Source organism: Sinocyclocheilus rhinocerous, unplaced genomic scaffold (genome assembly GCF_001515625.1).
Source record: "Sinocyclocheilus rhinocerous isolate Xijiao unplaced genomic scaffold, SAMN03320098_v1.1 scaffold472, whole genome shotgun sequence".
Lineage (NCBI taxonomy): Eukaryota > Metazoa > Chordata > Actinopteri > Cypriniformes > Cyprinidae > Sinocyclocheilus > Sinocyclocheilus rhinocerous.
The window spans coordinates 333,343-345,548 of record NW_015641089.1 but is presented as its reverse complement, the minus strand read 5'-3'; the positions used below and the strand labels follow the sequence as shown (position 1 = coordinate 345,548).

The 12,206-nt window shown below is 34.2% G+C and overlaps 2 protein-coding genes across 2 annotated transcripts in view; one reads left to right on the top strand and one right to left on the bottom strand.

Annotated features, from left to right (window-relative positions):
• LOC107754605 (piezo-type mechanosensitive ion channel component 2-like) overlaps nucleotides 1-7,230 on the top strand; it is a 94,129-nt gene extending 86,899 nt beyond the window's left edge. Inside the window, 9 exon segments of the mRNA XM_016571117.1 lie at nucleotides 242-400; nucleotides 1,168-1,315; nucleotides 1,402-1,590; nucleotides 2,431-2,523; nucleotides 2,977-3,149; nucleotides 4,381-4,497; nucleotides 4,599-4,681; nucleotides 4,802-5,003; nucleotides 6,675-7,230. Of these exon segments, the coding sequence (XP_016426603.1) occupies nucleotides 242-400; nucleotides 1,168-1,315; nucleotides 1,402-1,590; nucleotides 2,431-2,523; nucleotides 2,977-3,149; nucleotides 4,381-4,497; nucleotides 4,599-4,681; nucleotides 4,802-5,003; nucleotides 6,675-6,927 (1,417 nt within the window). The 3' untranslated portion in view covers nucleotides 6,928-7,230.
• A 3,059-nt stretch (nucleotides 7,231-10,289) lies between these two features.
• The window catches only part of LOC107754604 (gamma-soluble NSF attachment protein-like), a 3,278-nt gene continuing 1,361 nt past the window's right edge, over nucleotides 10,290-12,206 (bottom strand). The window contains exons 5-7 of the mRNA XM_016571116.1: nucleotides 10,905-10,983; nucleotides 10,709-10,788; nucleotides 10,290-10,500 (exon numbers count right to left, since the gene is read on the bottom strand). Coding sequence (XP_016426602.1) covers nucleotides 10,290-10,500; nucleotides 10,709-10,788; nucleotides 10,905-10,983 — 370 coding nt within the window. The remainder of the gene's footprint in view (nucleotides 10,501-10,708; nucleotides 10,789-10,904; nucleotides 10,984-12,206) is intronic.

The following is a 12,206-nucleotide window of genomic DNA, read 5'->3' as shown; positions in this document are numbered from 1 at the left end:
ATTTGAGAAAAAATAAAATGGATTTCATAGGGTCCTACAAATGTAATTTTTGTTTTAAAACTTAAAGTTTCATGATTTCAATTTAGACATTCACTTTGTTTACTAAACATGTATTTAAGCAACGGAATCCAGAAAAAGTAAAACTGAAAAAAAAAGAACAAAATTAAGACATTCTGTGAGAACAAATGATGCAGAGAAATGGGCTGAATGTCCTGACATGTGTTTGATCTCCTCTGTGCAGGCGCTTCAGTCAGAACACTATCGCTCAGCTGTGGTACTTTGTGAAATGTATTTACTTCGGCCTGTCAGCGTATCAGATCCGCTGTGGATATCCGACTCGCATCCTGGGAAACTTCCTCACCAAGAGCTACAGCTACGTCAACCTCTTCCTCTTCCAGGGGTGAGAAACCTGTTCAACAGCAGTTTATAGGGTGATGTTGCATGTATACTGTATACATGTCCGATATCTTAGAGAGCAGGGTGGTCAATGGCTGATATATATGATTTCAGACTATTTAAATTAAAGATAGTAAAAACACATGGATGACAATTTCTTTATAATTATTTTACATAATATATATACTAAATTATAAATAAATAATTATAAAATTATCTGGAAAAAAAAAATCATTTGAACTTAATTTCAATCCTATTATAGACGTAACGTAATCCTATTATAGAAAAAAGAAAATTTGACAAATAAAATTATAAAATTATCTGGAAAAAAAAAATCATTTGAACTTAATTTCAATCCTATTATAGACGTAACGTAATCCTATTATAGAAAAAAAAAATTTACAAATAAAGAAACAGTTAAAAATATGAAATGTATAAATTGGAGGTAATTTTAAAATAATTTATTACACAGATCTGTTAAACAGAGTCGTGTAAGTGGGAGCGCAGGTGCCTGACATTCTTATCGCTGTCAAGTCCCATTTATTGTAAAAATAAAAATCCCAGTTATTCTCAAAGTAAAAGTCCCACTTCTGATACATCAGCCAAACATAAAAACTTAGTTGATAATCAATGCTGGTGATTAAAAAATGCCAGATATCAGCTGATATATTGGTCAACCATTACTTTTATAAGTAAAAGGAAATTAAAGCAAACTAAGTCGGTTTCTATACATAACGGATCCGCCTGCTTCGTGTGTGTTGTGTGTCCCAGGTTCCGTCTGATCCCGTTCCTGACGGAGTTGCGGGCGGTGATGGACTGGATTTGGACGGACACGACGCTCAGCTTGTCTAGCTGGATCTGTGTGGAGGACATCTACGCTCACATCTTCATCCTCAAATGCTGGAGGGAGTCTGAGAAGGTAAGAGAGTGAGAAATAACACAGTCTACATAGACAGCTTCTTCTCAAGGCAGCATCCTAAGCATTTGTGTGTGGTCGTGTGGCAGCGTTACCCTCAGCCGCGCGGACAGAAGAAGAAGATGGTTGTGAAGTATGGAATGGGCGGCATGATCGTGATGCTCCTGATCTGCATCATTTGGTTCCCGCTGCTCTTCATGTCTCTGATCAAATCTGTGGCAGGAGTGGTCAACACTCCGCTGGACGTGTCCGTCACGCTCACGCTGGGAGGACTTCAGGTGCACGTCACATTAAAGACACTGTGCTGCTCATTTGCATGGTCATTTCTGCTTTCGGCCAGTTTTTATGTTCTGCAAGGAACATTTTATTGCTATCAATTCTGTTTCTCCTAAAAGACATTTGTAGAAATCAAAATAATCACAAATGAGTCATCCAGTAAGATTATAAAGCTATTAAATGAATGTGGAAAGCATTTCAGATCAGTTGATGAGAAATTTTTGAGTTCATATTGAGGTGTTAATTTAGTATTATTCGTATACTGTTACAGTGCTTATTAATATTTTGAATAAGTTTTGATTTTTTTTTTCTGTTTTCATTTTACTTTTAGTTTTAGTAATTTTATTATGTTTTTGTCATTTTTTATTTTATTTTATAATTGTATTTTTATTAAAATAATGTATTATTATTTATTATTATTAGAATTTATTATTTTTGTTTTCATTTTAATTTGGTTTAAATTTTAGTAATTTTATATTATGTCAGTTTTATTAGTTAGTGTTTTTTGCAGTGTTTTTCTATTTATTTTAATTTATTATATTCATTATAATTTTTTCTTATTTTTTTGGTTTAAACTTTAGTAATTATATGTTATCTCAAGTTTTTTTAGTTATTGTTTTTTGCAGTGTTTTTGCAATATTTTCTATTTAGCTTTAATTTTTTATTTCAGTCTTTCTCTCAGGAGAAACATCTGAGAAGTCTCTATTTGTTCTCCATTTAATCTCAGTGCTGTCTAGGTGATCTGATATTTTTGGAAGCCTTCAAATCTCAGGTTGCTTACCATTCGATAATTAACATGCCGCTTTTTTTCTGTTCTTGTGTTTGTTTTATTCTGTTTTCAGCCGATCTTCACGATGAGCGCCCAGCAGAACCATCTGAAAAACATCTCTTCCACAGAGTTTGCCAAGTTTTTAAAAAAATACAGCACTGATGCAGTAAGGAACTAAGAGTCTGTTCAGATCACAGTGGCTCCTTTGTATTTGACATGAACGTTTTCTAGTAATGCACCGATATATAGAAATGATTTTAGAATTTCAGCTGATTATTATTGACCGATATTGCTCTATTTTCACATTTCGTTGCATAATCAAAGCATAAAATAAGAAATTATATTTTGCATAGATAAAATGAAACTTGTGGATATTGTGGCATTATTTGCCTGCCAATTTAACATATTTTCACATACAATTCTCATACTGTAAAATAATTAGGATTTATTTAAGAATTATTACTACTTTTGAAACTTGTAATAGCCTATTAAAAAAAATGCAGTGCTTTATTGTCAAACCAATGCTGATCAGACAACAAGCTAATATTGCCTGATACTGATAAATTGTGCATCCCAGATTGTTTCTAAATAGAGCTAAAGATGCTTGTGTCTCCTGCAGAGTGCCATGCTGTTCCTGGAGTCTTATATTCATGAGGATTTGACAGTAGCAGAACTAGAAGGAAGTTCCAACTCGCTCTGGACCATCAGCCCCCCGAGCAAGCGGAACCTCATTCAAATGCTCAGTGACGCAGATGAGAAGTTTCCTCTCACCTTCACCTGGTCCATACAGAGGTAGAGTTCAACATCACAGCAGCATGCAGGCTTAGACAGAGCGCTTAGAAGAACCTGGTCTGCTAGTGGCTGATGGGTCAAATAAAAAATTCCAAAAATGCTGTCATCAGATCAGATTTCATCCTGAGATCCAAACATTTTATTATATTTAACTAGATAAAATATTATTTATCATAGTCAAGGGATAGTTCACTGGAAATGTGCTGTTATTTACTCACCCTCAGGCGTAGTAAAGAAGATTTTTAGCTGAAACTGGGGTCTTTGGTGAGTCATAAAGTGCAAGTCAGCGCCTGCCCGTCTTTGAGAATTAAAATTAATAGCTGTGGCTCCTGACGAGATACTAAGGTCTTATGAAGCAAAACGATTGGTTTGTGCAAGAAACTGAACATTATTTACAACATTATTACCTGTAATAATGGTGTAAATCATGTAAATCGTTTCACTTCATTAGACCTCAGTGTGTCGTCAAGAGCCACGGGTATTAATTTTGTGTTCCCTGATATGCTGTTTTTGACTCTCAAAGTGCTGCTAGCCACTGACTTGGACCACGGTTTCAACTAAAAATCTTCTTTACCGTCACCTACATCTTGGATGACCTGAGGATGAGTAAATTAACAGCAAATGTTCCGATTGGTTTGTGCAAGAAACTGAACATTATTTACAACATTATTACCTGTAATAATGGTGTAAATCATGTAAATCGTTTCACTTCATTAGACCTCAGTGTGTCGTCAAGAGCCACGGGTATTAATTTTGTGTTCCCTGATATGCTGTTTTTGACTCTCAAAGTGCTGCTAGCCACTGACTTGGACCATGGTTTCAACTAAAAATCTTCTTTACCGTCACCTACATCTTGGATGGCCTGAGGATGAGTAAATTAACAGCAAATGTTCACTTTTCGGTGGTTATTTTTGAAATACAATACAAATGAATACAGTTAATAACATTTATAGACAACATTTTTCGATTTTTCATAAATTACTTTTAATCCAACAAATATGAATAATTTTGTCACAGTAAAGTAATTTCTTTTATGTGACCCAGACATGTTTCATACAATCATCACCCTGGTATCATCTCATGAGAATTTGTTCTGCATGTAATGACATTGATATGAATTATGTGCCGCTCTGGTCAGGACAAAGATATTAACGACAAAGACTGAGGTTTTCATTAATGAAGTAATTGAATTCATTTCTGTTTGGTTTCATTTGCTGTATTTGTCCAATAGAAACCTCAGTTTAGGTGCCAAAGCTGAAACTGCAATAGGGAAACACTATATAGACTTGGACAAAACCACGAGAACTAAGCTAAAAAATCTACTGAATGGAACTGAGCACAAAGAAGTGTGAGTTTAAGCTTCAAACACAGACGTATTTTTCCTGACTTTTTATACCACTAAAAAGACATTCGGCTGAATGGTCAATTGTAATGGTGTTTTTTATTAAGGGTCATTGAAAACATTTTTCCAAGATACATCAGAGCACCAAGCGACTCCAATGCCAAGCCTATTGGGCAGCTCTACAAAAATGGTAAAACACCAGCTCTCCACCAAGCATATCTATGCCTTTGCTACATTTCCTATGTGTTTCTACAGCCACCATCAACACGCCTGTTTCTCTTCACTCTTCTGTGTGCTCTCTAAGGTAAAGAATACATGAGCATCACACTGTCTTTACATAAATCCAGCAAAGACAGCACAGAGGGCGTCCAGGAGTGGTGGATCGTGAATCAGACAGAAGCAGGGCCGTTATCTGTGGGCTCAGCCAGGAATGCAAACGAATCTGGTCTGGAGCTCTACATCATCAGTGACCAAGTCAGTCCACCCAGTCTGGGCTTTCTGGCTGGTTATGGGTGAGTGACGTGAAACATTATAGTCTGAAGGTTTTTTTCTGTACTTCCTAAAGCGACAAAACTGTGCGTCCAATCAGAACATATTTGACGCTTCATATATAGCTAAGAGGAGGTGGATTTTTGACCAATGAGAGTTCACTATGGGCGGGGCTTCTCAATAGATATGAAATAGATAATACAACTGATATGCTTCTCATGGCGGGTTACAATTAAAACTCACAGTGCTAACATTAAAGAGAAATATAGAGTGTTGACTGTTTAAGAATACATTTTTTTAAATTAAAGCTAAAGTTAAATTCAATACAGGGATGCACCAAAATTTAAATAGAAAATCTTTTTATGATACACTGCCGTTCAAAAGTTTGGGATTGCTTAATTTCTGCATTTATTCAGCAAGGACACATGAAATTGTTCAAAAGTGACAGTAAAGACATTTATAATGTTGCAAAAGATTCAAATAAATGCTGTTCTTTTGAAGTTTTCCTGAAAAGAATTCACAGTTTCCACAAAAATATGAATCAACACAGCTGTTTTCAACATTGATAATAATCAGAAATGTTTCTTGAGCAGCAAATCAGAATGATTTCTGAAGATCATGTGACACTGAAGACTGGAGTAATGATGCTGAAAATTCAGCTTTGATCACAGGAATAAATTACATTTTACAATATATTCACATAGAAAACAGTTATTTTAAATTTTAATAATATTTCACAATATTACTGTTTTTACTGTATTTATTATCAAATAAATGCAGCCTTGGTGAGCATAACATTTTTAAAAAATCTTACCGATCCTTAACATGTGAACGGTAGTTTACTGCAGTGGTTCCCAACCCTGGTCCTGGAGGCACCCCAACACTGCACGTGTTGCATGTCTCCTTAATCAAACACACCTGATTCAGGTCATCAGCTCATTAGTAGAGACTTCAATTGGTGCGTCAGAGAAAGGAGACATGCAAAATGTGCAGTGTTGGGGTGCCTCCAGGACCAGGGTTGGGAACCACTGGTTTACTGTACTGTATATTTTTGCAATATAAATTAGCACTAAACTATGACAAAGTTTTAAATAATCTTGACTAGGCATTAGTTCGACAATTAAACAATATTGACTGATAATATTGACAATATAAATATTGATAATATAAACAGTATTGACTAATAATTTAAGGGAAGCCTGTTTCCACCACAGAATAAAAAAAAAATAAAAAAAAATTAATTGCAACTTTTTATCTCACAATTTGGACTTTTGTTTTCTTTCTTGCAGTTCTGAGAAAAAAAAAATTTCTGCCATGGACTAAAAAAATAAAGTAGGTAATTGCAACTTTTTATCTTGCAATTCTGAGTATGTATCTCACAATTCTGACTTTTTTTCTCGGAATTGTGAGATATACAGAATTGCATGAAAAAAAAGTCAATTCTGAGTTTTTTGTTTTTTTTAAATCAGAATCGTGAGAAGAAAACTGAATTGTGAGAAAAAAAAGTTGCAATTACTTTTTTTTTTTTTTTCATGGTGGAAACGAGCTTCTAAAGAAATGGTCATAATGTTGTACATCCCAAATTAAATATATGAACCAAAATGAAGATAGATTTGATCAATCTGACAGGATTAAACCGTATTTAAATCACGTGCATTGTGCCAAGTTAAACGTGTGAACCTGCATGTGCACAGGATCATGGGTCTGTACATGTCGGTGGTTCTGGTTATCGGGAAGTTTGTGCGTGAATTCTTCAGCGGGATCTCGCGCACCATCATGTTCGAAGAGCTGCCTAACGTGGACCGGATCCTCAAGCTCTGCACCGACATCTTCCTGGTCCGAGAGACGGGAGAACTGGACCTGGAGGAAGACCTGTACGCCAAACTCATCTTCCTCTACCGCTCTCCAGAAACCATGATCAAGTGGACCAGAGAGAAGAGTGAGTGAGTGAGGATGAGGACGCTGACCTTCGGAGGAACTCCAAACTAACCACGAGAAGCACACAAAGCGGGAATTGCACCTCTTTCCCAAAGCGCACGGTTGGATTGAACCGATTGTTCTTCATGCGAACTGATGAAACGTTAGCACTCGTGCAGTTTTCATCCAGTGGACGTGCACTTGCTAGTGTTTTTTAAGGGCTTGATAAGTGAACTTTAGGGCTTCCAGGCATGCGCCACTTTGATACGACTTTCACCTTTGGGAGTGCATGCGACATGATGGACTTAGACGAGAAATACTCAACCTACTTTAGACCTGGGCTTGATTTGTAACGCCTCTCTGAATTCTGAAGGCGAAATCGGTTTTGCAGGAAGCCGAACCGAAGCCCTGTAGGTGGCGCTGTGAATTACGTGACAGTCTCTATTTGCCTTATTTCATTTGTACAATCAACTGGACGCATCATTATCCACTACCTTTCTCAGGAATACATTCAGATTGACGAATACGACTTTCACCTTTGGGAGTGCATGCGACATGATGGACTTAGACGAGAAATACTCAACCTACTTTAGACCTGGGCTTGATTTGTAACGCCTCTCTGAATTCTGAAGGCGAAACCGGTTTTGCAGGAAGCCGAACCGAAGCCCTGTAGGTGGCGCTGTGAATTACGTGACAGTCTCTATTTGCCTTATTTCATTTGTACAATCAACTAGACGCATCATTATCCACTACCTTTCTCAGGAATACATTCGGATTGACGTCAACGGGATAGCAACCTTTTTTCTCATGTACGACACAGTGTGAAGAGGAACGTACGCAACAAACATCTGTCATTTGTGAACACCGATTTGGGACATGAAAAGGACGTTTGGTGTTTTATAAGGCTTGAAGTATAATGACTTTTCATAACTAATGGGAGATTGTTTTCACATTGCAATTAAGGATTTATCAGTTTCAGCAACTCATTCGTTAAATAGAGAGAATTCATGTGTTTCTGTGCACATTTCTTTGTAAATCCAAATGATTTCATGAGTAATTTACACAAATTTCTGCAGAACGAATTTTGAATGCATTTCTGTGTATATTTCTTAAGTGATTTTATGAACAATTTACACTAAAATTGGTTCAGAATGAATTTGAAATGTTTCTTCATAAATCAAAACGATTTTATGAATTATTTATACATGAAATGTTCTAAATGATGAGTCATTTTAAGAATTATTTCCACAGAAATTAGTTCAAAAACTAATTTTAATGTGTTTCTGTCTGCATTTCTTTGTCAATGCTAATGATTTCATGAATAATTTAAATTTGTTCAGAACAGATTTTTGAATGTTTCTTCATAAATCCAAACGATTTTATGAATTATTTATACATGAAATGTTCTGAATGATTTTTGAATGTTTCTTCACTTTATAGCTCATACACTGTACATTTATATAAAAGATGTTTTTATTTTTATATTTTCCATTTCGTTTTAATTTTTTTCTTTTTAAATGTATTTGTTATTATTGTTAATAATAATTTTACTAATATTTTTTATTATTTATATTATTTTTACACGTCTATATAGTTTTTTTAAATAAATTTTTGCCTTTATATTTGATCTATTTTAGTAGATCAACTCAAACCAAATGAAAATGAGAACTGTTATCTTGGAAAATAGTTGAGATAATCAGTTTAAGTTTGTTTGTTTGTTTATTTATTAAGTTAACATTTATTTCAAGTAAACTATTTCAAAATGACTCTCTCTTTCCTGGCTTCTCTATAGCATGAGTTGTGAATGCTGCTGCTTTCTATTTGTAGAATATTTGTAAATCATCTTCACTGAGTTCATCAGATAATTCTCTAGATAGTTCAGAAGAAAACACATTTAGCAGCAGACAGCCAAACAGTGTAGATTATGATTTTATTAAGTCATTTTTGCATCTTTATGACTGTCAGGTTGTATATTTGGAAACGCAGCATGACGCCTCACTCCACAGCGACATTTACATTTCAACAACACTTACAATAAATTACTGTACATAATAATAACATTATAGTATTTTACAAATTGTATAACCGATTTAACATCACTTTGACATCACACAGTGTTCACAAATAAAAATAATTAACAGTTTCTGTACACAACTTCACGTTTTCATTATGAAATAAAAAAAAAACATTTCTAAACGCAATTTATGCAACAATATGATCTCACACACACCAAAAACTTCCAGTGCTTACAGTTTACAGGTTCAACTAATGGTGTGAGTTTAGGATCGGGACTATCTGATTGTTTGACCAGTGGAAAACAAGTGTTTATAACTTGATTGAAAACACTGCAGTCAATAGTGTGCTGAAAGGATGACAGATTTTTGTAAGCCAAAATGTGAAAATTAGCGTTTCTGTGCTTCATCTTCATCGTTACATCACCCTGAAGTCAATGGGGGTTTTGAATGGGTTTGTTTGTTAAATAAGGTCTGTGGTTTAACACAAGATATTTTCACACTTTATTCTACATCATATAATCAGATTACTTTTTTTCAAGTAACTAGTAAAGTAACGCATTACTTTTAAATTTACAAGCAAATATCTGAGTAACTTTGTTTTTCCCATTTATTGACTGACAGCTCTCCTGTCCCGTGTTGAGAGAAACTGGGAGTGAGGTGCAGAGGCTTATTCATTTCACTTTTGATGTGAAAGGGCCTTTACAGTTACCAAAAATATAACTTTTGGGGTTTTTGTTATTAAAAATAAATAAGCAAGCCCAGACCAGGTGACAAAAAGCAACACAAAAGTAGCGTAATGCATTATTGTACATTCCATAAAAAGTAACTAACGCAATTAGTTACTTTTTAATGGAGTAACGCGATATGAGTGAGTAACTTTAAAAGTAACTTTTCCCCAACACTGGTAGTAATAGTTGTCATTTTTTTAAAAAGTTGCATTTATAATCGCGCTCTTGCAAGCTATTCAAACTCAAACTTTCAGCGAAAATGTTTTTAAATGAAAACAGAAAGCGTTAACGTTTAAAGGGATACTCCAAAGAAATTAATACTTTTCATCAGCAATGATGCATTAAATGGATCAAAACTGAAAGAGACATATCGTTTAAGATTTCTATTTCAAATAAATGCTGGTCTTTTGAACTTCCTATTCAGCTTTGCATCACAGGAATAAATTACATTTAATACAATAATTAAAATGGAAAACAGTTGTTTTAAATTGTAACGGTTTTTGCACATAAGACTTCTTTCAAAAAAAATATTAATTTTAAATTAATTATTGTTATTATTTATGTATACTTTTTAAAAAATTTAATACAATTTAAGAAGAAAATATTATAATTTTATTTTAACTCACAGATACTGAGCTAAATGACTCCTTTATTGAGCGTAATGAGGTTTTAGTTTTTTTCCTCCACAGTATTGTTCTGTTTGGAGTGAAATATGATGTCTGACACTCACGTCGTTGTCCATGTACTTCAGTAAAGGTGAGTTGCAGACGCGTGACACCCCATCCTCGTCCTGCTCGTCAAACGCCGCCAGTAACGTCTCCATGGAAACGCAGTCCTCGCTCCCGCTGAACCCTGGGAGACTGAACAACACAATATTTCAGACTGATCAGAGCTAATGCAGTTGATCTTAAAGGGATAGTTCACCCAAAAATGAAAATTCTGTCATCATTTACATCATTTAAAGAAGATATTCAGGTCTGGAACGACATGAGGGTGAGTAAATGATGACAGAATTTTCATTTTTGGGTGAACTATCCCTTTAAGGACGATGATGTTACTCGTTCGTACCTGTAACTTTCTCTGACACACTTGTCTGCGGCCACAAAGTCGCCTCTGTGGAGATGAACCAGCACTTGAGCGATGGTTTTCTGCAATATTAAACATCTGTTGAAACTAATGCAATATTATAAAGCAAAATTGTACATTAAAAGTTCATTCCAAAAACTACATGAGGTAAAATCCAGTTGAATATCAGTATTCGCACCTTAAAGCAGGTCGGGTAATTCTCAATTTCCTTGTACATGTTCTTCTCTTTCTGAAGGGACACAGCAGCCTCGTCCAACCTGAGGACAAGAAACACAACAGAAACAACACACACTGTAAGCAAAGAACACGTTTCACTGGTTCATTCATGTACCGTGAACAGCTGGCATTGAACATACAGAATCATGAATGAGATTCATGCTGTGAAGCAGTGTTAGTTTACTATCATTATTATAATACATAGTATTTCGGGTTTTTTTATATATATATTTTACATTTTTTCATTTTAATTTAAGTTAAAGTTTTGGTATTATTTTTTGTGATTTTTACATTTTTATTAAAATTTTGTTTTTATTTTTATTTCATTTTTAGTTTGTCATTTTAGTACTTCAACTTAAAACAAACAAAAAATAGAAATGTGGAAACTAACTGAAATAAAATAAGTAAATAAGAATTAGTTTTTATTTTTATATTTAAATTTTAGTAAAAGTTTTAGTAATGCTGTGTGTTTTTATTCTTTTTTTTTTAATGTCTTTATTTATTTTTTCATTTTTATTTCAATTTTAGTCACTTTAGTACTTTAACTTTTTGCCTTGGCAACTAACTGAAGATAAGTTTAAGGTTTTTATATTTTATTCGATTTCTGTTATATTGATGTTTAAACAGTTTAGGTAACAACACTTTTGAAGGCATCAGAAAAGCTAATGAGGACGATTATCAGTGAATAACGACTATAATTCGGTTCTGTGTCTCAGATAAAGCTATGGCATGACTTCAAATGACTTGTAATATAGTGCTTAATTCATATAGACTATAATTAATTGTACTGTGAAGATTTATATTGTGAAGCAGTGTTATTTTTGTACTCTATTGTAGTATTTATTAATATTTTTATTAATTAGTTTTTATTTTTGTGAAGTCATCAGGAGAGCTAGTGAAGTAATGAAGGTGATTAAATGATATTATATGCAACTATGCAATTTATTGAACACTCAATAAAGGTGTTATTATAAATGACATGGACTATTAATGCTGAAAGGGCACCTATTATGCTTTTTTTAAATTTTACATTTCCTTTAGTGAGTAATACAGCTGTTACAAGCACAAAGTCAAAATCAAAAAGACTTCATCTCTCCAATCTTGCCTGAAATGCCTTATTTGTAATCCTGCCATTATTTCTGTGATTTAGCTATGATTCCATGTTGCACATTTGCATAATGCCCGCCCAAAAAGAACAGTTAAGTGATGTCGAGGAGACGCTGTTTTTTTCACTGTGAGGGAAAAAAAAAAAAACATCATATGG